Source organism: Dipodomys ordii, unplaced genomic scaffold (genome assembly GCF_000151885.1).
Source record: "Dipodomys ordii isolate 6190 unplaced genomic scaffold, Dord_2.0 Scaffold12, whole genome shotgun sequence".
Taxonomy (NCBI): domain Eukaryota; kingdom Metazoa; phylum Chordata; class Mammalia; order Rodentia; family Heteromyidae; genus Dipodomys; species Dipodomys ordii.
In genome coordinates, this window is record NW_012267228.1 from 26,094,669 (window position 1) to 26,121,986 (window position 27,318).

A 27,318-nucleotide genomic window follows, 5' to 3' on the forward strand; every position below is an offset into this window, starting at 1 on the left:
TTTTACTCTAAATTGATGTTATTAACTATGCATAAGGAACTTCTAAATAAATCTACAAAGAAGAATGATATAAAAAATAGTAAGAATCTGATGACTCAAGATAAAATAGAACATGTCTGTATTCTCAGCTACTAGGAAGGCAGAAGTAGGAAGGTCATGGCTCAGGAATAGCCTGGGCAAAGTATTGAGATCTTATCTGAAAGACAAAGTAAATGTAAAAGAACTCAAGAGGTACAAGGTGCGACTCAAGAGGTATCATGCTTGCGTGGCAATCATAAAGCCCTGAGTCTCAATATTTCAAAGATAGACAGATGTCTGATAGAAAGATGATAGATAGATAAATAGATGACAGATCGACAGATAGATAGTATAACTAAACAGGAATGCTTTCCTTAAGGAATGTGATGTGTCAGGGAGAGCGAGTAGTTTGGTACTGTTGGAAAGAGGACCTCTTCTTCCACTACCTATGAATGAAACTGCTGGAGACACCTGGATGCAGAGCCACAGGATTGCAGCAACACAAATGAGCATGACGATTGTTGACACAGAAAAAGGGACAGCATTAAAGACCGTCCATTCTTCTTCTCTAGACAGATTATAAAGCTTTATTTCTCTACTCCATTTGGATAGAGTAGGGCTGTAGAATTGCTCCAGCCAATGAGTATTCATGGAGGTGGAAGGCCCTGTAGAAGAGTGGAACAGCGCACATCTTCTGCAACTTCTTCCCTGGATGCCATGGCTAGTGGATTTATGACTCTCTGTGCCTCTTGCCAGTCTTGATCCTTAAATGAAGGTGACATGGAATAAGGCTCTGCCCGTCTAAGGCTCACACAGGGCCTGAGTGACAAATAAATAACCATGCTTGAAGCCACGATAACTTTGAAGTTGGGTTGTTCTGTAGCATAACCTGACCTCACCTTGACTGAAGTGGGAAGAGTTAGGACCTCAAATGTGATAGAAGAAAGAATGTTACTGAGGGAGAAAAACATTGCAAGTCTGCTTCGAGAAGAATCCAAGCACAACAGTACAAGCTGGGTAATCTCAGAGACAGGTTAGAACCTCAACATGCCTACAGCAGAAGCTTCCAAGGAAGGGAGCTTCATGATGGGCAGAAGAGAAGGATGGGTTCCCTTGGAACTCATAACCCATGCTTTGTGACCATGCCTCCCAATCATCTTGAAAAAGAAGCAAATGTGAGGAAGTTTCAAAAGTCTAGCCAAGTCACTTTGTGTTTCTTATTAAAATCATTCCATAGGTCCAGATAGGAATTTCCAGTTCATTAGTTAACGTAAGTTACTAAAATATTTATTTAGTACCAAAATGCTTAAACATACTTTATTTTCAGTGAATTTTGCCTGTTTGTTTCTCTTCTGTTCGGTGGATGCGAACACCTCCTCCTCTCCCCCCCCACCCCACTCCCCCTCATTCTCTCCTCACCCCCCCCTGCCTGACAGGAGGCAGGTAAACATCCTAGTACCTCAGAGGTCACTGGTGTCATTCCTCAACAAACGCTCTTATTTCTAATAATAATATGAGCAATAGAGAACAGGGATACTCTTTCGGAGGCCTAGGACTCCTAAAGGATAAGATGCATGAAGAGAATCAAATAACACAGGAATACCTGATCCAGACATGCTTGCTCAAAATACTCTTGCAGGTTTCTTAATTCACCAGGTCCCTGAAATCAACCCTGTGAACTATATTGCAGTAAATATCTTACACGTGGGGAGTGGAAAATAAATGATAGCATTGTGAGTGTGCACTAAAAACCCAAATATATTCAGTGATGACAGTCAGATTTCTTTATTGGGCTCTTTTTATATGTTTACTATTTTGAAGTAGTTGTACATAGGACTTGCCATTGTACAAAGCACTATATAAAAACATCATGCATCTTGATCCTTTTAATATTCTCACCCATCCCTCCCAACCTGCCTCTTACCTCATTTTTCTTATTTATTGGGCTTTAACACATACTTTGGTGTAGCTCTTATCTACACAAAAATGTATTTCTATTTTGGAAATAAATTCATTACCTGTGTGCATATTACATACAAACATAAGACTCCAATTTTTGGTAACCGAACATGCATTTAAAAGGGAGAGTTTCACCTAATTCTAAAAGTCAGAGATAGCCAGGTACTAGTGTTTCACACCTGAAATTCTACCTATCTGAGGACCAAGGTTCAAAGCCAGCCCAGGCAGGAAAGTCCATGAAAGTCTTATCTCAATTAACCATCCAAAAGCCCAAAATAGATCTGTGGCTTAAGTAGTAGAGCTAGATAAGCTAAGAGATTACACCTAAGCCCTGAGTTCAAGCTCTAGTACTGGTACAAAAAAAGGGTGAGGGGGATAATTTAAGACTAAAGTACAATGAAATGAGGAATTGCACATTTACTTCCGTCTTAGGGTAATAACCAGAATGAGCACAATTGCTTGATATCTGAGAACCTCCCCTCAAATTTCTGGCATTGAACTAAAAATTTCACTATTTTCCTATCACAGTTCAGCACAATAAGCTTTGCTGAAAGTTATGCAAGCATTTTAGTGTAATGCTTTTGAGGAAATCATCGACACGCTATATTATAGATTCAAACAGAATAGATGCCAATAGGTGTCTGTACCCAGTACTCTAGAGGCTGAGATCTGGAAGATTGTAATTCAAAGCTAGCCTAGACAGAAAAGTCTGTGAGACTCCAACTCTGATTAACTAATAAAACACCAGGCTGGAGGCACAGTTCAAGTGGTAGAGCACCAGCTGTGAATGAGAGCATAAGGCCCTGACTTGAAGCCCCTGTACCAGCTTAACAACCACAAATAAAGGCTAGGTGCCATCAAATGATGTCTTAATGATTAAGAAAACAATATATTGTGTCACTTCAGGTCAGAACCATGGGAAGGAACAACAGTCATGGCAGAATATACCTCTGGAAAGTGACAAATATCAAAGACCATACCTCCCCTCAAGGGCTGTTATTTTGAAACTAATTCTTTATGCTATTAAGTGGTTATACATAGAATCTACAGCCGCTACTTTCAAAGATACTCCCTATAGAGAAGGACATGAAAAAATGACATCCAGACCAAAGCTCTCCTTTCCCCACGAACAGTCAGATAACCCCTGTCCAGTTTCTGTAACAAGGATAATTTCTTTCCATGATTTGGGGGACTTTCCAAGTCTCTATGAATGGTAGTCTTGTCTACTTAGGAGGCTGCTATGTTCAGATTCAAAAGCACAGAGAGGAACCAATGATGTTCGATCATTTTAGTTTCTCCAAACTTGCTTAACCATGACAATCTTTTGAAAAACTAAAGCATTCTCCCAGACACTGGCCTACCTCAGAGTTTTCGAATGCTTATGACTTTAGCCCTCACGGCACCTGAGAAGTTCATTTTACATGTTCCAGTCCAGTGCAGATGTAGAAAAAGCTCCACTGGAACTGAGATTGTATTTTTCCTTACTGGAGTATTTACCTCGCAGGTCCACAATCTCGGTTATAAATAAAGCATTGCATAAAACCCTGAGAAAGGAGAGGCTTATGTTAAAATACAAAGCCTGACAGGACACTTGAGAAAATGCTATGAAGTTGAATTTCCTGTACCACCTTCTCGCATTTTGACACTACTGAAAAGGCAACGGATCCCCTGGCAGACAGTCCACCTCGACTATTGACAAGTGTGACAACAAGCGTTGCAAAACCAGCTCTACCTCGTACATTGATGCAGCCTGTACTTCGCTGCTTTTCACATAAAACAAAACCAATCCAAACAGAAATGCCCCAGGCGACAGTGCTGGCCACGGAACTGGTGCCAGAAATCTGGGCAGGACATGGCTAGCAAAGGAATGTCATCTTTTCACTGTAGAACAAGGAACAAGGAATGGGGCTTTAATGAGCAGGCTTGCCAGAACCCTGCTTTTCCTCTTCAGCCCAGACAATGCTAGCATTGAACAGGCAGAAGATGAACATGGATTTTTTTTTATACCCTTTTCTACGTTTCTTCCAGGGCTGAGTTCAAGGGTCCACAGAACAAAACTTTCCCCATTCTGGCATCGTTTGTCCACATGATACATCTAGGCTTCCTCCTGCGCTGGAAAAATACTGAACAGCAGCAACAATAACAACAATTCAATAACAACTGTTCATAAAAAATACAAGAGAAATTCCAAATCTAAAGTAACAGCTCAGGTAGCAGAAGCGTGGTGATGTGAAAGCATCTAGAAGAATGTGGGTTTCATGACACAAGGATCGTGCTAGGCTAGTAGGGTTCTCCTGTGAAGGACACACGCTTTTGTCACACTATGAGAACAGAAAACAACTGTTTCATCGGGTGCTCCATGGAGGGCACAGCTAGCTGGAGGAAGTGAGCTATTTCCCAAGCTGGAGAAAGTACTGACTTTTTAGGTCCTAAGGACAGTCATATGATTGTCTGTAACCATTTGTATTTCCTGGAGACATTTTGTCTACATGCACTTTTTGCCTTGTGGGCTGAGAATGGAATCTAACCCCGATAAAGATTTAAATCCACAGGGGAAGTCTTTCCCCATCTCTCAAAACGTCAAAACAGAACATAGCATATGGAGATGTTTAAAAAACATTGACTTCGTGGAGATAGCTTGATGTGTTTCAAGGCAAAGGAAGCACAGAAACCTATCCAAGGAGATTTTTATAGTGAACATTTCAGTAAGAGGAACAGATCATAAATCAAGGCCACACATGATTGAGTTTGGCCTTATGAACTTCTGCTTCCTCATCTGTAAAATATATTCACCTACTTCTTTAATAGTATGAGGATCAACACACATGCACATGCATGTGCACACACACACACACACACACACACACACACACTTCCCTATGCTAGAACTTTTAGCTTTCACCACATCTATGATGTCTTTCTGCAATAAAAAAACAAATCTATTAGAGTGTATGGCTAGATGACATCTCCCAGCTTCCTTTGCAGTTGCTTTGGTCATGTGAACAGTTGTAGCCAATGATGTGTGGAATTCGAGGCCCAGCTTTTAAGAAGCTGGTGTGATGCCTTTTCCAGTCTTCCTTTTTTATTTTTTAAACAGTCCTGGGACTTGAACTCAGGGTCTGGGCTCTGTCGCTGTGCTTCTTTGTGCTCAAGGCTAGTGCCCTACCACTTGAGTCACAGTGCTACTTCCAGATTTTTCTGTTTATGTGGTACTGAGGAATTGAATCCAGGGCTTTATTCATGTTAGGCAAGCACTCTACCACTAAGCCATGTTCCCAGTCCCTTTCCAGGATTTCTTGCCATTCCAGTGGATAGAATCAAATAATGTCAAGAAACTAGTTAATGTGGATGTCATGCTACAACACAGGACAGAGACTGAGATTCTAATCATTCTGTGGAAGATAGAAGTTTTCCAATCAGGAATGTATGACTGAGCTGTTATGAATAACAGATACATTGGAGTATTGTGTGTTTGTGTGTGTGTGTGTGTGTGTGTGTGTGCACGCGCACGTGGGGCTTGAGCACAGGGCCTGGACACTGTACTTGACCTTTTTTGCTCATCTAGTGCTCTACCACGTGAGCCATAGCTCCACTTCTGACCACTCCCCAACATATTCTTTTTTGTCATTTATTAGAGATAGGAATCTCATAGACTTTCCTTCCTGGGCTGGCTTCAAACCACAATCCTCAGATTTCAGCCTCCTGTGTAGGTAAGATTATAGGCATGAGCCACTGGCTCCCAGCTGGAGAATATTTTTATTTCAGATAAGCATGACTGAATTTCATTCCATACACAAAAATATATCACCTCTCTACAAGAATCCACACTAAACAATGGAAAGCATTTTATTTAATTTCGCTGGTAAAACAGCCTGAAAGCAGGAGGACTGAATTATTCACCTTCAAAAGGTAACTAAAACATGATCTCTGAGAGTATAAATTTTATTTAAACAGATGGGCATAGTAGTGCATACCTGTAATCTTAGCTACTTGAGAGACCATGACCAGGAGGACCACAGAAACTAGCCCTAGGCAAAAATGTGAGACTTTAGCTGAAAAATAAGTAGAGCAAAAAAAGGAATGGGGTTATAGCTCAAGTGATAGAGTGCCAACCTAGCAAGATATAGACCCTCAACTGAAACTCTAGTACCACCAAAAAACTAGAAATAATTTTCAAGCATGACATATCACTTTTGGGAAAGCTCAAAAGTATACTTCATTTTAGGTTTTGCTGGTTCACTTGCAACACTTACACTATATGGTTAGCCTGCCTTTTTAGATGATATTCCTTTGAGGCTTGGGGAAAACAACTTATTTTGTTACCTTCTTACTCTGTGCTTTAAATCTGAAAATGGACTATATATTTTAGGTGCTTTTTAAAAAAATGGCTAGAATCTTCATGAAATAGATACTGAAGACATTATTGAGAAGTGAGCCATTTTCAAATTGACAGGTTAACCATGAATACTATATTTCTTTCTTTAACTGAAAAACAAAGCCAAAAACCTTTACCAAAAATTATTGCTGTTGAGTTTGTTTGCTAAAACAAAAACAGCACATGACAGTATTGTAGGCATTTTCAGTAACAAACAAGCTAAGTAAACATTTAAACTAGAATTCCAGAACTTTTAACCATTAAGAAAAACAAAACCCACTAAATTAAATAAAGTATTTTCTCCCAGCCAACATGAGGGTTGCAGGATAATTCAGAATTCACCTTCCACTTCCTATTTATTCATTGCCAGGAAAGGGGTGGGGGAGACAAAACAGATTTTCTGCTTTTTTTCAGCCCCAAATGACATCTTTATTTAGAAGAAAATCTGTGCAGAAGAAGAAAAATACTTTCTCCTTTGAAGGAGCTATTCCTTAAAAATCTCAACTTCATTCTTGCTATCTTGATGTTCTGTGCATCGAGTTTTCTTTCCTTTAAAAGACCAAGAGCCCATGGGGCTGGGAAGGTGGCTCAGTGGTAGAGCGCATGCCTTGCATGCATGAGGTCCTGGGCTCGATTCCTCAGCACCACATAAGCAAAAAGAAAAAAGCCAGAAGTGGCGTTGTGGCTCAAGTGGTAGAGCGCTAGCCTTGAGCTGACGAGCTGAGGGACAATGCCCAGGCCCAGAGTTCAGGCCCCACGACCGGACCCCCCAAAAAAAGATCAAGAGCCCAAAGTACTCTTAAAAATATCAGTATAATTGCTAGTTCAAGACAATATGAAAGACAACTTTCATTTTCAGTGAAGGTTAACTTGAAGTAGAAGGCAGAAAATTACTAAGAAAAAAAAATGAACTGGGCTTTGGCCCCCCAAAACCTTGCTCATCCTGTTTATTAAAATTCTCACAGAAACGTACATGGATGGATCATGGAAAAACCCTATGCAATTAGGTACAATTCATTATCTCCTTAGATAAAGTGTGTACAGTTATGAGGGCATGTATCATCATATAATTGTATCTAACTTATGACATGTAATCTGTGGGTATATTAATTGCTATCTAGTTGGACATAGTTTATGATTATAAAACATAGGTGGAGGCCACTCTCTGTGCTTCACAAGCCAATGGTGATCAGGTTGGGATAGAGAGCAGCCCCAGCCTCCTGAATTTATAGTCAGATGGTAGGAGACTGATTTTAAACAAATACCTCTACAATGATAACTGCGTTTCATTAATAATCAGTATCACAAAGATGCACAACAAAAAAGTATAGAAGGAGACTTAACCTGAAGTTGTGGGAAAACTTCTCTGAGGAGAGGGTGGGTCTTTTTGTTTCTTTTTCTTTGTTACTACCATCAGAGTTTGAACTCAGGGCCCCAAGCTTGCTGGACTTGCTTGTGTGGTTGGTGTTCTATCATTGAAGCCATGCTTCTAAGTTTGGCTTTTTGCTGGCAATTTTAGTGATGAAGTCTTGGGAACTTTTCTAACTGGACTGGCTTCAAACCAAGATCCTCTGGATCTCAGCCTTCCATGTAGCTAGGAATACAGGCATAAACTATGTATTTCCCCATTTGCTGACAGAGGGCTATGCAAATGAATACTACCAAAATGAATGTCCATTCAACGTTTTCATAGCTATTTCATTCCAAGCTAGTTTACCTTCTAATTCTACCTCCAGCTTTTGTCTTGAACATTTCAATCCCCTTTCTTATAAGGACTGTACACAGGCATCTATGAAATCACTGTTTCCATGAAGCTCCATGAATGAGTTCTCTGAGGACCTTTCTCAGCACTTGCCAACCCCTTCTTGGCCACTGTCATGGGCACAAAAGTAAACAGCACTGCTCACTTTCCCATGCATGTATCCATCCATCTAGCAAACACTTTCCCATGGACCTGTGGTTTGACAAACATTGTTCTTGGTACTTTCCTATAACATTGGAAACAAAATACTAAACCTTCCATGTCCATATTCTAGAGCCTGTCTTGTGGGAGGTGTTTATTTGTGTTGGGGAATAAGTTTTCCCTTGATGGCTGATTGTAACAACAACCAACAGCCTTAGTGTTTAAGAAGAGACCTATTCAGTGTAAGTTGAGGATTACCATAAGCAACTTGAAGGCATATATCATAATCCAGGTTAGCTCAGATGTGTACCTAGGTTTGTTATTTTCTTTAGTAATCTTATACAGGTCTTGGGGCTCAAAATTGTAGCCAACCCCCTAAACAGAAGCAAGTACTGAAGTGAGGAAAGCCAAGAATATTCTCCAGACTAGTTTTTTTGTTTCTGTTTATCTGGGCCAATTTTAAAATGTATTTTTAAATGGCCCTGGTCAAATAAAATCACTGAGCCCATTTATAGTATTTAATAGGCATTCTAAAATTAAATGCAGTCATCCATCTTCCTGATTGCAAAACTTTTTGTGACTGGACATTCTATTTGTTGTTGAGCTGTAAATCCCAGCCCACGTTCTTCAAAGCCACAAGAAGAGAAGAGAACCCCTCTCTTCAGCAGCAAGTAAAACATGGGCAGATTTTTAAAAAAATGGACAGACTTAGCCCTCAGGGACTGAAGGGGCTAGTGAAGTTCAAACTCTTTAAGGCTGCTTTCCAGAGAAAGTGGCCAACGTGGCTGCAGCAGGCATCTCTGTTGTGAATTGTGGAGAGGATCCAATATGGCCACCTGCGCTAGGCCTGGGCTGGGCCTGAGCTGGGGCTTTTGTACTAGAGACTAGAGGGAAGCTCTCTAGAACAGAATCAAGCCACAAAGGGAGCAAGCTGGTATAGGTCTTGCCTGCTAACTATCTCTTCTAAGAAAAGAATACTTTGTAAGGTCTTTAAAAAAAATCACTTCTGGTGTTGTTACCAAGAAGTCACTGTTTCAGGAAATGACAAAGATGCTACTGTGTCAGTTTATCCCTACCTGTTTTGTTTTTGTAATTTGTTACCCAAGATGTGCCATTCTTGACCATAATTCTCAATAGCTTCTAACCTTCTATATATTGTGCAACTGGAGCAATGGGTTTTACAACAGGCTGAGGATTTCATTCCTAGCCTTAGACTATACTAATGTATGCATTCTAAAAAGCTTCCAAAGTTTAGGATGCCAGGTGTTTCTGGAAGTAGCTGATTTTGGAAGTAGGTGCTGAGTGTGAATGGGATGAAGGGACGGTCAGTCAAGGAGAGTGGTCTTGAAGATGTGAAGTCATGGACTAAGGGTCATCAACTAATTCTGCAGCTGGGAAGGTGCAACAATGCTAGCCTAGAGTCCCCCCAAGTTAGATGACCTGAAGACTCTTCATCAGATCCTTGGGCCACCAATTTCTCAGTATTGTGAGGAGGAGAATATCATTGTGTACTATGCCAGGAGTCTGGAAGTGATAGCCCCAAACAAAGGCTACATGTGGCCCACTGCTTGCTATTATAAATAAAGTTTTATTGGCAGTGTTTGTTTTGCTATAAAAGAATGAGAACTGATATCAAAACAGTTCTAAATTTATTATGTATAGAAGTAATAGCTATAATTAATCATGGCACAAACAACAAGTAAGCATATATATCACTTACCATGCGCCAGATACCATTCTTTGTTTTCATATGTTATATATATGTGTGTGTGTGTGTGTGTGTGTGTATGTTTTAATATGCTATCTTACTTTATACTTGTAAAAATACTGTGATGTAGTTGGCATTATGTCTATTTTTCCAGATGAGAAGAGACAGAAAATTAAGATGCTTCCCAAGGCTGTCAAGCTAGAAAATAACCCAGCTAGCTAGCAATCAGTTCTTATACTTTTTGTCGGGGAGAGAGGGGAGTGGTCAGTCATGGAGCTTGAACTCAGGACCTGCATGCTGTTCCTGAGCTCTTTTGTTCAAGGCTAGAACTCTACCACTTTGAGCCACAGTACTACTTCCAGTTTTTCTGGTGGTTAATTGGAACTAAGTATCTTGTGGACTTTTCTGCTCAGGCTGGCTTTGAACTGCAATTCTCAGATATAAGCCTCCTGAGTAGCTAGGATTACAGGCATAAGTCAATTTCTATTCTTCTTGAAAGCTAAAACTGTGGAAATACATTGTTAAGGCTAAAACTGTACATAAATGTTATCTATAAGATATGAGACACATTATTTTATTTATATTATCTCACTATGAGTTATTTTGAAACTGGGTCCTGTTCTTATAGTCCAGGCTAGCCAGGAACTCACCTCAGCTTCTTCAGTGCTGAGAGTACACGCATGTGGCACCATACCTAGTTTTACTTTAAATATGATATTATCACTTTGTTCTAATGCCAAACCTTGACTAAACACACCAGAATGTCATTTGATGTACTCTTTGTACCCTGCAAAATACTGCCATCATTCAGCTGGAAATCCCCTGACCGGGACATCCCAGGGGTGTGTCTAGTGGTTTGTGTTGCCATGGTGATGTTGTGTCAATACAGCAGCTACTGACCATTCCCAGAGGTTAACCACAACCCATTCATTAAATTCTGACCATCCTCATATGTCTGCAGCAGTGGCTGAAACTGCCACTTGGTTCTTAGGAAGATGAACGCCTCTCTTCTCATCATAGTTAAGAAAGTCATTCTGATTATGCAGGCAGAAGCCACTGTGGGCATTATTTCTTGAAGATAAACATTCTGGGTTCTGCTCAGAAGTTGTGCTTAAGACTAGAGGTCCCCAACCTGAACAGTGACCTTGGAACTCCAGACAAGGGCTGGATCAGATGCCCACAGCTAATAGCCCAAAATGACACCATGCCTGTGGTCCAGGATAAATATTAAAATCTGTGTAGGAAGAATTCAATAAGGGAAACTGTCTATCAATCCATTATCATCACAAAGGAGAGATTCACTTTATAGACGAAGAAACAATAAACTGATATACACTTTTTCAAGGATATTTTGTCTATTCATATTAAAAGTTTTAAGAGTGTATAAAATTAGCTAGGCAATGGAGACTCATGCCTGTAATCCTAGCTACTCAAGAGGCTGAGATCTGAGGATCTCGGTTCAAAGCCAGCCTGGGCAGGAAAGTCTGTGAGACTCTTATCTCCAATTAACTACCAGAAACAGGAAGTGATGCCGTGGCTCAAGTGGTAGAGCACTTGCCTTGCGCTGAAGAGCTTAGGGACAGCTCCCAGGCCCAGAGTTCAAGCCCTACGACCAAAAATAAATAAATAAATAAATAAAATAAAAAAGAGTGTGTAAAATCAATATAGCAAGGTATGGTGGTATAGGCCTATAATCTAGTTTCAGGAGGCAGAGGGAGGAAGATGAAGAGTATGAGCCCAGCCTACACAAATTTAGACAGATTATGTTTCAAAACAATACACAAAAATAAAAGTAAAACAAAACAAAGGAATGAGGTCATGACTCAAGTGGCAGAATATTTGCCCATCAAGCAAAAGGCACTGGGTTCAATTCCCAGTACTGAAAAAACAAAACAAAAAACGAAACAAACCCAACATATAAAGTCATTGATGAAGAAAGTCCACTTCTACTAAAATTCACAAAGAAATTATCAGAGGTATAGCTGAAGGCTGTACACTAAAGTACTAGCTTAAAGAGACATAAATTGAAACCCTTATAATCATATAACAAGAGACTAGTGAAATAACCCATTTCATTAACTGCATAACTATAAAAAATATGCAGTTGTTAAATTTTGATTCTGAAATATTACTAAACTTTAAAGTTAGGATAACACTAGCATACATCATTAAAACCTATTTGCTTTGCATAATGAATGAACAAAAACATAGATAATCACATGCACATACTTATGGAAAGAATGAATGGTAACTGTTTTCTCCCAGGACAGAAAAAGGGTTATTTTAATTTTCTATTTTTACACAATGAAGTTTACATGGAATAGGTCATTTTAAATGATCAATGAGATTGTGTATTTTTAAAGCTTTATTTCCTTGTCATTAGCTTTTACATTATAGGCTTTGTTTTTTCAAACTTGGTTCCAAGGAAGCCCAAATATAAGCCAGGAAAGAAATTCAACATGTCCATAAACTTATCCACAGCAACTAAACCACTGAATTCAGCACTTGCCTGGACAATTCTTCACATCCTGCTGGCTTACTGTTCTGATAAAGAATATATTATCTTATGACTCTGAATTGCTTCGCTGACGTACCAGAGTTGTGTGTGGGTTTAGGTTGGGATCTTTTGGAACCTCTGATTATTACAGGAGGGAGAGAATCTGTTGACTATTACCTGATTAAACCAGTTTGTGGCATACAGACTGTGAAACCACTTGGTGTTTACACAAAAGAGCCCACGTTGGGTATCTGTCCCAAGACAGGAAAAAGAGAAGCTCCTTCCAACTTGAGCACATGAGATGACTTAAAAGGTTTTTGGAAATACAGACGTATTTTATCACTTAACTTTCAAATAAACACCGACCGTGATTTACTTAAATGTTATACAACAAATGGGTAAAATGAAGCTAAACCACTGAAGCTTTCCCAGGTATTATGACAGATTTAAGTAAGTTCAGCTAAAAGTTCTCCATAAATATATATGCCAACTGGTTGTCCATATAATTCTATTACAAGTTACTAGAGAAAGAAAATTCCTTTCAAATAACCCTCACAATTCCAGAGGGAGGGAGGTGTTCCTAAATCTTCAATAGCTTTTCCCAAATAGATTTTACTCTGTGAAATAATATGTTACTTCAAAAGATCTAAAAAGGTGAGAAGACTCACATAGTGACTTCAACTGAGTGACAATTGCATATTTGTTCAACCTCCTTCTTGACAAGTCCATTATTTGTCAGGTTGGATGTATTGGGGAGAGGTTGGGGTCCCTACCGCTGTGTTCATCGGGACTGGATATGCAGCATGATAGACGGAATACAAATCTGACCCCAGTTTTCCTTCTGTTTCCATTCCCTGGAGGATGAGATTCTGACATTCCTCTTAGGAAGCACATTCCTACCGTTAGGGTTTACAGTGATCTTTAGACACCCTTGAGTCAATGACATGAGGCAGTAGACAATGTGCTGTTTTTACTCTCTCCTGGAACCTGACTCTGCCAGTAACCTGGGCAGACTGTATAGAGGTGCACAGAGGCTCTCCAGTCAACAGTCAGCATCCCCAGAGGCAGCGCCAATTAGATAACCTGCAGCTGACCAGACTCTCAGTGGAGCATAGCTCAGACCAGACAAACCACGCAGATGAGCCTGGCCAGCACTGAAGAATTACAATAAGTATTATAACTTTGTCATCCAGTTTTAGCATGGTTTGCTACATGACTATGTCGAACCAGCACACACACACACACACCATGCTAATTCTAATGACCCAAATAAAACACTGCAGTAGAACCTCTATAATAATCCAACAAGTTAACGATTACTAATGGATCGTGCAATTTACATATATAAATAACAGACTGAAATAACGATCCAGAAAGGACGGATAAAAGAAGTTATATATCTAGAAAAGGGCTAGCTCAAGACAGCCATAGTACCTTTGAAAACTATTTTATGGTTGGGTTGAATATATGAGTCATTCTTTGTTTCTTTTCTCCCTTAAAAAAAAAAAGGATAAGAAACTTTTTCACTCAAGCCTGTTGGGTTTGATAACGTTTGTCTAGCTTGATTCAAAACAGCCACAGGCTCTCTGACACATGTTCAGCCTGCAGGACTCTGTAGGCAGGAGCTTTAAATCTACCTCCCTTGAATCTGTGACACATTCTCAGTAGCAAGTCTCTACAGGCTGAAAATCAAACTCAAATGCAAAGGCCACACAGCCGAGGAAGTTGCCAAGAGATAAATCCCAATTTCAACCTTGGGTTGTCTGCAAGTTGATGCAGGGGACTGTCAGTCATATTTAAAATATAAAATAAAACAACAAAAGATACCAGATGGCATGATCTTCAAGAGAAACACAATGATGTTTCTCCAGACTCCTTCAAAAGGTTCTTCGTAGCTGAAAGAATGCATATGGGTGGGGAGATTAAGGGGCCAGGAATCTTTGGCCTCTATCAGTCACTTGCAGATGTTTCTGAAGTTTAAACTAAAGAGATGAAAGGAAATAACCACACCCACGAGATACAATCAAACCCACCATACCAATTGGGGGCGACATTACAGATGTCAAAAGAGCTTGTTTTGGGTGGGGGAGGAGAAGCTGGATAGGTCACCTGCCCAGAACACACGGAGAATCAGCGGAGAATCAGCCTGGCACAGAGAGAGAAACATGCTACTCACCTTACACCCTTCGCAGGCGCTGACCCCATAGTGGTAGCCTGATGATTTGTCCTGGCAGACGAAACAGGGCTTGTACACTCTCGGGGGAGGCAGTGGAGACGGAGGGCTGGGGACCAGTTCCTCAGAGCTGGTGCTCTGGGTTTCGATTGCTATGATGGAGATCGGGTGAGGGGGGATGGGAGGAGAGAAACAAAAGAAAATACTGTTTAGTTCCTTTATCTATTTATTTCATTCCTGATTTCACACGTCTCCTCTGGCCCAAGTTCAGCAGAATCAACTGTTCTCAAAGTCCACACTGGTTTCATGGTGGGGACCCCAGTGCAGGGCTGCATGGCTTAGAAAGCAATCTCAAGCATTTACCAGATGTGTTTCAGAATGATGGCTTTCATCACAGAAACTAAATTCAAGTCACTCAGGGAGTAACTTATACAAGACCAGCAGGTTAAAGCGAGAGCCGATGTCCCATTCATTGCTCCATACTTTATAACCACATTTTTCTCCTTTCTTCTTTTTCATTCATATCTGCCTCATGTTGACCCTACAATGAATTCCGTGGGGTCTGCTGCTCACTTCACCAAAAGTAAATTTGTTTAGAAAGAATGAAGAAAATGCCCCAACCAGTCATCCAAAATGTTTATGACAATGGTTTTCAGCATGGAGCCATACTGGTCTCCATTAATAACAATGTAGGCAAATAATCTGTTGCTTCTCAAAAATCCATATTCATCTTCTACCTGTTCAGTGCTTTCACTGTCTGGAATGAAGAAGAAAAACAGCATTCTGGACCAGCAGTATCAGCGTCGCTTGAGACTTACAAGAACAAATAGTTTCACTTCCACAGAGACAAAAGTTACCTTGTGACAAGCCACCAGGTAGTGGAGTGAATGTTTGGGAAGCAGCAAGCATAAAAGGGGTATGGCTTCCGTCTAACACTTTTAACTCACATTGTTTTCCATTCCAGATTTCATTCATCCAGCCACCTTTGCATTATCACACCAGCCAAGATCCATGAGAAATGGAACTTCATAGAACAGGAGCCATTGTATTCCATTCCCACCCCAAATGTCTGGCGTTCTATTCAAAGTCAGAGCAAGAAGTGGTTCTACTCTTACTTCAAGCAAACGAAGCCCATAAAACACAAAGAGGGTAATTGAAAGTGGTTGAATAAGGTTCCAGAATCTTCTAGTCTCTAAAGCACTTAATAATACACAAACTATTCCTCAGAGTATAAAATCCGCAGCTTGTAATGGCCTAGCTTAGCTATTGTAATGACTAGTTTCACTTGTAGGGAAACTTATAGCAAGTCAGGTCAACTCTACCCCTAGACCTCTTGCTGCTCCGACCTCATCTCAGTACTATTCCCACACCAGGCTAGCCATCACCCCAGCTATTGCATTCCTCTCTTCACTGGCATCTCTGTTCAAATGAATCCCTCTCACTTCCCATGTAAAACCCTCCAAGTCATTAATTAGATCAAAGTCAAATTTCTTACTATGCTTTCCAAGGCATTTTATGACACAGCTACATTGCAGTATTGGTTCATTTAATCATATCCTTTGTTTGTTGAGCTCAGAATAAGGTTTCCATTTTGTCCCTTGAAGAGGTTAAACTCCAATACCAATGTAAGATCATGGTATTGTTACTAGCCTTGTAGTCCCAGCCATTAAAGCAGGAAGAACACTTGTGCCAAAATTTTGAGATCAGCCTGGGTCAGCTAAACCTTGACTCAAACAGACAAACAAACAAACAAACATTATTGTAATAAGTATTTTATCTGTCTAGAAATGCTCAAATCTTTACATGCTTGATTATTTGTCATTTCTTGTAGCTCAGCACAAGGTCCTCAACTCAGAATTGACTTCTCTAATTAAAATGCCCTTCCTGGCAATAAAGGTGTGGCTCAGTGTTGGAGTGTGTGCTCAGCATATATAAGGTCATGGGTTAAATTCCCAGTATAAGACACAAAAAGGACAGAAAGACAATTCCCCTTCCCACTTCTGTTATTTTGTCTCATTTTCTAGAAATCTTAATTTGTCCAACTTTACAAAGGTTATCATTGTACCATTTTATATTTTATATCTGTTGCCCACCCCCCTACACACACACACACACACACACACACACACATACACACACACACACACATATAGAGTAAGAGTTTCATGAGACCAAGAAATCTATATTCATTGTTCATAATCCCTTTCTAGGACCCAAAGAAGTCCTTGTGTGTGGCAGGTAATGAATAGATACCTGTTGAATTGACCAGATGAAGTGGCTCATGCCTATAATTTCAGTTATACAGAAGAATAGATAGGAGGATTATAGTCCCTGGCCAACCTGAGAAAAATCCTGAGGCTCCATAAAAAAAAATGACTAAAGCACAAAAGGATAGTAAGTAGGTATGGTTTAAGTGGTACATAGAAAGGACAAAGACCTGAGTTCAAACACCAAGGGTTTGTTGCTGTCCTTGTTGAGTTACTTCCTTTTTCTTCTTTTCAAGCATCCAGTGCCCTTCTAAGTAATTAAATGGTAAAATTAGAAATCAAATAACTCTCTTCTACTCATTTGCTCCCTTAAAGATGCGATTAATTAGCTATTTGGAACCGAATCAACTATAATTACAGTATTTTCATAATTCAGAAGACAAAACTTGGAATGAATTCATTAGAATAGTGCAGGGTATAGTAGATAAATCTATCATGATCTTTCCTGGTTATATCTGAGGTATCTGATACTCATCAGTCCTGAGAGCTTATTTCTGACATATAGAAGCTCTAGGCATTGGGACACGGTGGTACCAAGGGCTGTATGGAAGGGCTGTCTTCTGAGAAGTCAGCAAAGCTTCTAGCTACCAAGCAGTCAATGCAAAGGCATTCCTCACACTGATTTAATCAGCTTCGTAAAGCAAAGAGAAATAATGATGTTAACAATAAAATGCTACTTGTTGAATTTATAAAACAATATGTCAGTTTCTGTGAAGAAAACTCACATACAGAATCAATCAGCACTCAGAGACAGTCTCTGCTGCAATCTTAATACTTGTCCTAGCAGAGTTTTTTCTATGCCTAACATGTTTTGTTTGCTTGCTTACTGAGGTGGAATTACCCCAAGCTAGTTTGAAATGATGACTTTATTTCCTTGTCGAAGCAAAGCATTCCATTCGTGTGTGTGTGTGTGTGTGTGTGTGTGTGTGTGTGTGTGTGTTGGTCCCAGGGCTTGAACTCAAGAATGGGTGCTGTCCCTAAGCCTTTTTTTTTTTTGCTCAAGGCTAGTGCTCCACCACTGAGCCACAGCTCTACTCCTGGCTTCTTGGTGGTTAATTAAAGATAAGAATATCATAGACTTTCTTCTCTGGGTTGGCCTTGAACTGTGATATTCAGTAGCTAGGATTATAAATGTGAGCCACCAAGTCCTGCTGAAATATGTCATTCCGAACAATTTTGTAGATGCTCTCAGCACATTTCCAAATATTCCCTTAGGAAAAATTCTCAAAGTGGACAGACCAGTTTAAGAGGAAGATTTTGGAAATGTTTTGTTGCTGTTTAATTCATACTGTTAAGTGGAATTCTAGAAAAGCTGTCCATTTTCATACACAGTTCTCAATGGAAGTGACTCCTCCCCAGGCCTCCCAAACTTTTAGAGATTGATTTCTGTGCACCTGCCTTCACCCACATGTGTCAATGGCTCTGCAGAGGTACTTCATCCCTATGGTGATCATTCCTATACTGTGCTGTTCACAGAAGGAACATGATCTGTGTGTGTGTGTGTGTCTGTGTGTGTGTGTGTGTGTGTGTGTGTGTGTGTGTGTTGGAGGGGGGAGGAAAGGGGCTTAATGTTCTACGAGCTAATCTGGCTCATGCAGAAAAGTTGTAAATAGAATTCTGTTAGGGCTGGACTCAGCTGTCAGAGCTATGCCCTGAATTTCAAAAGTGGGTGGTAATTTCCATAAATATGCCACTTCAAATACATGTACTGGAGGGAGTCCGCATTTCATCCTCCAAGAGAGGAAACAGAATTGTGGACAATTCAATATCCAAGACATTTCAGCCTAAGCAAACAAAAAGGCAGAGAGGCCAACTGGATGTTAAAACATCCCAAAACATTTAACAAAGTTGGGCAAAATCCTTTCTCTATAGAGGAGAGTCATGGATCACAAATAAATAAGTTCAAAAAGCTTTTCCGAAATAAACAAAAATAATCTCTGGACTTTGACCAAAGCTTAGCTGAGTGAGCTAATGGAATTGCCATACTAGGACTGTGTATTCTTTTTATTATTATTATTGTGAAAATACCATACAGAGGGGTTATAATTACACGAGCAAGGTAATCAGTACATTTCTTATCAAGCGTTGTTGCCTCCTCCTTTGTTTCCCCTTCCCATCCCTTCCCATCTCCTCCCCCCTCACTTCCCCTGCATACCCCCCCGCCCCGCCCTGTGCCAAAGTTGTAAAGTTCATTTTTCAATTTAACCTCTTGTACATCTTATTGTTGCAATGGGTAGGACTGTGTATCCTACAATGGTCTCTGGGCTTGATGGTTAATTTCTGAATGCTGATAACATGCCAGGCTTTGTGGTACGGGCCACTAACAGGAGGACATTATCAACAAGTAGAGTATAACTTAAAAGTTATCAGAAGCAGTTGAACAAGTTTACACTCCCACTTCTGATAACTTTTAAGTTATACTCTACTTGTTTGGAAAGCAGTATGGAGGTTCCTCAAAAGACTCCACATAGAGCTCCTCTATGACCCAGCAATCCCACTTTTGGGCATTTACCTGAGTGATCACAAACAAGACCATACTAAAGCTACCAGCACAACTATGTTTATTGCTGCATTATTTACCATAGCTAAGATATGGAACCAACCCAGATGCCCCTCAGTAGATGAATGGATCAAGAAAATGTGGTATATATACACTCTATGCCTCCATCAGAAAGATTGACATTGCCCCATTTGTTAGGAATGGAAAGACTTGGAAAAAATTATATTAAGTGAAGTAAGCCAGGCCCAAAGAAACATAGGTCCCAGGGTTTCCCTTATTTGCAATAACTAGTATATGTCTGAGTCAAGCAGAAAAGGTCAGATAAGTTGATGTTAGGGGAACGAACCCCAAGATAAGGATTCAAATGTTTTATTTTTCTTTCATGCAATTTTTTTAACATATTTATAAGATGATTTCTATGTTGCTTTGTATGTCCCTCCCCCACTGTATTTGATGTTGGTATAATTTGTGGAGGGGAAGGGCAAAAACAAATTGTTTAACTAGGGATACAGGTGGACCCATTGCAACAATGAGATGTACAAGTTGTTATGTCAAGAAAAGAACTTTACAACTTTGGTGGGGGCAGGGAGGATCAGTTAGGGGGAGATGGGGGGAGTATGGGAAGGGATGGGAAGGGTAAACAAAGGAGGAGGCTGCAATGCTTGATAAGAAATGTACTTGTTATCTTGCCCATGTAATTGTAACTCCTCTGTATGGTATTCTCACAATAAAAAAATAAAATAAAATAATTGGGAAAAAAGTTATCAGAAGCATGCTAACACCTAAGATGTAGCCCAAATTGATTGGGCCAGAACATCTGGAAGGGAACCCAAGATACTTGTCTTTCCAGGTGAATCCAAATCAAAGCACTTTGGTGACCACTTGTTAACATAATTGCAGAGAGAACTACAGCTAAGGAGAAATCAAGAGGCTTCCCAAAGGAGGTGATGTGTCTGTGTTCTGAAGGATGAGTTATTCTACTGTCATTTGCAATTTGAGTTGTACCACCAGCATATACTATCCAAATCCCACACAAAGAGACCTAAAAGTCTTTTATGTGGGACAAGAGCTAGTGTTCTTCCAAAATTTTTTTCCACTGATGGTGAGGAATATTTAGCATTTCTATTCAGAAATCACTATCAAAATTGGCAGTCAGAGTCCTTTATTTCCTCTATATGGTCTAGAATGCTGAGAACAACATAAGACCATATATATATGTGTACATATGTATATATAGTAAATATATATTTATATATAATGGAAAGAAAATGTCACACCAAAACTTGCCATAGGCAAATGTGCCATGGCAGGTACTAGAATCACAACCAGCTATGGCATCAAGAGAAAAGACATGTGCTTTCCTGCAATGGTTTGCCTCTTCGGTAATGGATCAAAGAGGTATTGGCTGCCTCTCTTTTGGTTGTTCCTTCCTCCCCTAGTCAAGACAATGAGGACCCCAAATGTAAGGTGAGCCATGCTCCTACCTACTGGCTTTTTTTTTTTTGGTATTTAAGGTAGATACAGACTGCTCAGCCATTGATCCATTCACTGTCATCCTGCGTAAATCAATAATCTATTAGTCTCTTTAAATTAGAATTAGATTCATCAAACGTCCTTGAGAGGCCTCAGACGCCCTGTGCTTATTCCAGGCGAGCACAATCAGTCCATGGAATGATAGAAATTTTTTTTTTCTGGAAAACTCTGCCGGCTCAGCAGACAATGTGTTCTATATTAGCTCATTCAGCGATCTCAGGCAGTCCAAAAAAGCAGTTTTCAAACTTCCCAGGGGGAAGGAGGCTTGTGTCATTCAATAAAGCAACTATGCTCCAGCTATCCTGATGTAATTCTGTTGGGGGAAGCAGTCTTTGAGGAATCATTCAGACCGGTATTTTGTCTCCCGCTTTCATTTCTTTGCTTGCTTCCTTATTGACTGATTCAGTCCTGCTTGGTGACTGCCTCCCCCCTCCCCCCTGCCAACTAGCAGTTGCTTCCAAAGTGGTATCCAAACTGCTAACGATTTGTGCAATAGGGATGGACTAAAGCTGAGAGATGTCTGGCCCGGTGGTTCTCCCTGGAGCAGAGATACTGAGAGCATTTCCCTGCTTCTAGTCACTGCACATCTCTTGCGGACTGTGAGCCTTTAGGCTTCGAGAGCCCATCCAACCTACGCCATCAGAAATTCATAATTTGCACTTCACACCTCTCTAGTTCCACAACTTATAGACGATGGTCACCAAGCCAAACACAGCTCCAGTCACCTTTGTAAAATTAGTCATAGGAGAGGCTGGGCTTGGGAGGAGTCTCACACTTTGGATTTTAGCTGCATAGGAGGTTGGGATCTGTGCATGGAGATTTGAAAAAGCAGAAAAGTCTGCTTTTTCTTATCTCCAATTAACCAGCAAAAAGTCAGAAGTGGCATTGTGGCTCAAGTAGTACAGCATGAGCCTTGAAGAAAAAAACTAAGGGAGAGCGTGAGGCCTTGAGTCCAAGTTTGTCCTATTAAAAAGGACTTTGCATACAAAACAACAAACAAATTAATCATAGGAGTTATTTGCCATATCACTCAGAGTGGTACAGATTTCTCCCAGCAAGAAGACAGGCCCTGGCCCCCCACTGGAGATGTTCAGGCTCAATGGTGAAAGGCTATTACATACTTTCTTTGTCCCATTCCTCATGAACAGATCGAATTCAATAAAAACAAATCTCCCTTCCCCCTAAAAAAGAAGAAAAACATAATATGTCCAAAGCACCAGCTCCATTAGATTAGCAGACATAAAAGTACTCGGTCAAAATGCTAGAAAAGTTTCTGAAAACTTGTAGTCAATCTCTGCTCTTCTCTGTAGTGGACTGCAGTGGGCACTTCAAGAGCTGGCTAACCAGTCCATGGAAGGGATTTGATAAAGCCTGGCTCCTATCAAACTTCACATTCAGAGGTTGTTTGGAGACAAAACAAAAACAAAACTGAACAAAACCAGAACTGATGGGGTGGGTACAAAAGAAGACACCAGCTCCTACCCACACAGAAATCCATAGCAGTTGTGGCAACTCTGGGACTCCATTCATTCCCACAATGAGAGAGAGATCAGGGAGGAGGGTGAGGGAGAGGGAGAGAGGAAGGGAGGAGGGAGAGAGGAAAGGAGGGAGAGAGGGGGGAGAGGGAGAGGGAGAGGGAGAGAGGGAGGGAGCAGGGAGAGAGGAAAGGAGGGAGAGAGGGGGGAGAGGGAGAGGGAGAGAGGGAGGGAGCAGGGAGAGAGGAAAGGAGGGAGAGAGGGGGGAGAGGGAGAGGGAGAAGGAAGGAGAGAAAAATGTCACTGCCTGTTAAGAGGACTTGGCACCGGAGATCTCAACTCACCTGAGAAAACACAGTATAAGTGTTCTAGTTGTTACAACACACCTGAGTGTCATTTAAACACACAGAGCATCTCCAACAATAGCTGGGTCCCCAATTCCTAGCATGCTTGGCATTTTTCTAAAGGTTAGATTAAGTAGCAGATAACATTTTTAAGGGAGCTCAATATACTTTTTCTTTCTTTTTTCCTTCTGAGAGCTAATTTACGGCTGGCTAACTAACCCATGTTGACAGATTGCAGGATTTTAAGCTGAGCCTTGAGTAGAAGCAGACAGGCATCATACATTATGAAAGTCTTGCCTTGTTCCTAGAACCTTCCTTGATGAAGACAGTATTTTAATGCACTCTTTGGGGGCAGCTGAGCCTTAAAAGAAAAGGAGAAAAAAAAAAAGAGTTGTAAAGCAAAAGGCATTTCCTGCAAGGCCTCTGGGGAATTTTGAGCCCAGAGCTCTGGGGTCCCGGTGGGCGGGAGTCATTTCAACTAATTAAGGGAGAAGAGCAAAGCCTTGCTTTTGGTCAAAACATTCAGTTGGCTGCATTTTTGTTGGCACTAAAGAGGGCCTATCTGGATCCCCCTCCCCTCCCCTTTTTCTGTGGATTCACTGCAGGATTGCAAAGCCCACAGCTCACATACATTAGGGGAGAAAGTCAAAGGAAACGCCAAAGTTCAACTAAAGTACAAGTAATTAGAACCAGATTCTCCCGCGCCCGGGCCTGGCGTCGGCGCATGCGCGTGCGGGCGCTCGCAGAGACTTGTGAGTAAAATGTCATTTACAGGCCTGCAAGCATCCCGCTCGGGGACATGGGGGGGGGGGGCTCTCTGCTGTCGCCCACTCCATTTCCCCGTCTCCTCTTGGCGAGGGCTTCTGCTTTCTGCTTTGAATCATCTTTCAAGGCAGAAAGCGGCTTGTTTGCACACACACGCACACACACGCACACGCGGGCTTTTGCAAAGCTGTGAATCGCATTCTGAAATTAGGTAATCGCGCTCTGCTGTGAGTCTGTCTCGCCTTGGTCGGTGGCTGGTTTGGTGATTATCAAGCGGCTCCCAGATTAGTTCCCCGGTTTGGGGCGGCGGGGAGAAGCCAGGAGAAGGAAAACAGCCCTGCTGGACCCTTTGGCAGTCTTGACTCGGTAACCTGCCCATGACCCTGAAGAAGTGTGTGTTTGCCCCGGTCACCGCCAGAGCTGGCCCAGGGCTGGAGCTGGGTTATGAGAATCCCCGCTATTCTGGCCACACATGTAACAGGTGCTGAACACAAGCAAGGGACAAAAGGAGGGGTGGGGAAGGGGAGGGAGAGAAGACTTTGATTTTTGAGTCTGGAAAGAATGCCTCGCTTTTCAAAGTGTGGTCCAATACTCACCCGGTGTCAGCGTGGTCTGGGAAATGGTTACAAGGCAGAATCTCAGCCCCATCCCAGAAATGCCGGATCAGGGTCGGTATTTGAAGCAAATCCCTTGATAAATCCTATATGCATTAATATTGGAGACACTCTAACATAAAGATGTCTCTTGGTGGCTAACGTGGTAATCCCAAACATTTCTCTGACTCAGTTGGGCGTGGGAACTCCCTCATCTTCTCCCTTTAAGGCTCCTGACGAAGTACTCCACCACGTTAAAAGTGCTAACAGCATTGAGGTCTTCAGACTTGAAGGTGTTTATGCTCTTTGTAAACCAGAAGCTCTCTCTCCCCTACGATTCTTGGCAGTGACTTCTAATAGGCTCTGCTGAACACATACTGTATACATCATGGCCTTGGTAAGTGCTTAATGGATATTAATTCAGTTGTTACCCCAGCACAAGCTCTGTCTCTTAGAATAAGGAAACTTAAAACCACAATATTATCAACTAAAACAGCCAATATTTTTTAACTGTTCATTTTCTTTCTCCCTCATTGTGTGTGTGTGTGTGTGTGTGTGTGTGTGTGTGTGTGTGAATGCCTATACTGGAGCCCGAACTCAGGGCCTGGGCACTCTCCTTTGAGCTTTTTTGCTCAAACCTGGAGCTCTGCTAGTTGAGCCGCAGCTCTACTTATGGCTTTTTGCTGGTTAATTGGTAATAGGAGTCTCTTGGTGTTTCCTGCTTCAGCTTGCTTTAAGTCTCAATGTTCAGATCTCAGCCTCCTGAGTAGTTAGGATTACAGGCATGAGCCACCCAGTGGCTATGTAATTCCTTTTCCTTTAACCCACATTTATGATTTTCCAAATATGGATTTGATGCAAGATATGGTTAACTTTGCCAGGAGAGTCTGGGTATCAGAGATTCAGGACCCACACACCAGCAGGGACCACACTCTACACCACTGACCTATACCATCCATATGTGGTCTTATTTTCACAATGACACACTTAACTCCTACGTCTCTTTTTCAGAAGATGTGTTCTTGCTTCCAGGAACATATTTTAAAAAAATCATCTCATGGAACAGCTTGTGTGGTGTTTGATATCACTTCCCAAGGACATGCTAACAGTAACAACAGGGTTCAAATAAATTTCCCTTTAAAAATCACTTAACAGGCTGCCACCTCTAACTTTTTATTAATGATCTGAACTGGGAGGAATAATAGACAGAGCTTATGTTAAAAGGGGCAAGTGCAGGATCTGGTCTCAGGAGTCATGTGTAGAAGAAGTGCCCTGTGTCACAATATTAAGATCCCCTAAAGAGTTTACCTCAACACCACATGATTCAGTTCCAGATTCCTCTTTAAGCCAGACCCCCATATTTAAGAGCAAAACAGTGGTCTTAAATAAGTGATATTCTTCTATAGAATCAGTTTACCAGCGTGCAAACTGGATTGAAATCAGAGCATCAAAATGGATATGGCCCTTAGTACACATACTTTTCTGAAGTGCTGAGGACCAGGTCTGGGGTTTAGCCTTATAGAACAGTACGAGGAGAGGTGCTTTCTGGAGTGTTTAAGAAAGGTAACTATAACATTTTGCTTTGTCACATCTCTGAGTTCTGAGAAAGCTCAAATGTGATTGAGGATTTAGCCAGATCTCTCATTTCAGATTAACACTCTGCTTGCTTGGTTACCCTTCAGCTGCAAATTTTTTTTATTTTTTTTATTGTTGTTGTATTTGTTTTTACAAATGCACCATATTACCAGTCTTAAATGATTGTGAAAGTAATTAGATCTTCACAGATTGGTTTTTCTTGGTTCCTAAAAGGAAAGAGACTGCTATAAGCCTGCATAACACCTGCAGCTGTCGTGAGAGGTGGAAGTTTTTTTGTTTTTGTTTTGTTTAATGTGCCAATACTGGGGCTTGAACTCATTTAGCTTTTTAGCTCAAGGCTAGCAATGTACAATTTGAGCCACAACTCCATTTCTGGTTTTTTACTAGTTAGTTGGACATAGGATTCTCACAGACTTTCCTGTCCAAGCTGGGTTTGAACCATGATCCTCAAATCTCAGTCTCCTTGAGTAGCTAGGATTACAGGCATGAGCCATGAGTCCCCATTGAGACTTTAATAGACTTCGCTATGAGGCAGATCTGGATTTGATCCCTTAGGAATTTAATCATAAACTAGCATGTTGAAGTGAAAAGCTCTCTGAACAACTATTTAAAAATCAATGAAAATAAATACAACAATTAAATGAATAATTTAATAACTGCTGAGCACCAGTGGCTCATGCTTATAATCCTAGCTACTCAGGGGGCTGAGATCTGAAGATCATGATTGGAAGCCATCCTGGGTGTGGGGTAGAGCACTAACCTTGAAAATGCCAAGCAATAGCTTCCAGGCCCTGAGTTGAGGTGTTAGTACCCTCACATGCACACACACACACACAATTTAATTATATTGTTTTCTTTAGGTCTCTGAACCTTATTGTTTTTTCCTTGAAAAAATTAGATAATCCTAAAATTTTCCTTGTGGGGGGAAAAACAAAAAAAAAGTTTGCCTCCGACTTGGCATATGGTAGATCCTCAATAACTGCTAACTGCTCCTTCAATCCCCCCATCCCCAACACATTTCCTTTCCATCTTCCTTACCCTAGGGTCGGGTTTCATCATCAAAACCAAATTTTCCCCTTGGGCATTCTTCCCAATATCTGGAGATTTGGAGCCATCCCATTGGGGATGTGAGTTGGCTACTGCAGGGCAGGTCCAGCTGCAGCAGAGACACCCATGCAAGCTGCCACCCAAATGCACCGCGCGGGCCTCTCATTCCTATGGCCACCAACATGGTGACCAATCGAACTGCAACTTGTTCCAGCAACTTTATAAATCCTTCATGGCAATACTTTAGCCTAGTTGCCACAACACAACTGTAGGCACTTCGTGTGTGTGTGTGTGTGTGTGTGTGTGTGTATGTGTGTGTGTATGAGAGAGGGGGGGGAGGGGAGGGGGAGAGAGAGGGAAGGGAGGGTTCTGGGGCTTGAACTCAGAGCCTAGGTGCTATCCCTGAGCTTTTTTTGCTCAAGGCTACCACTCTACCACATGAGCCAAAGTTCACTTCCAGCTTTTTGCTGATTATCCAGAGATAAGAGTCTCATAGATTTCCTGCCTGGGCTGGACTTGAACCTCAATCCTCAGATCTCAGCTTCCTGGGTAGCTAGGTGTGAGC

General features: G+C 41.2%; 1 protein-coding gene across 2 annotated transcripts in view; it reads right to left on the bottom strand.

Annotated features, from left to right (window-relative positions):
• The window catches only part of Rarb (retinoic acid receptor, beta), a 146,454-nt gene that overhangs the window by 98,390 nt on the left and 20,746 nt on the right, over window positions 1-27,318 (bottom strand). For both annotated transcript variants that reach the window (XM_013010454.1, XM_013010455.1), the window contains one exon: window positions 14,637-14,785. In XM_013010454.1, the coding sequence (XP_012865908.1) occupies window positions 14,637-14,785 (149 nt within the window). The remainder of the gene's footprint in view (window positions 1-14,636; window positions 14,786-27,318) is intronic.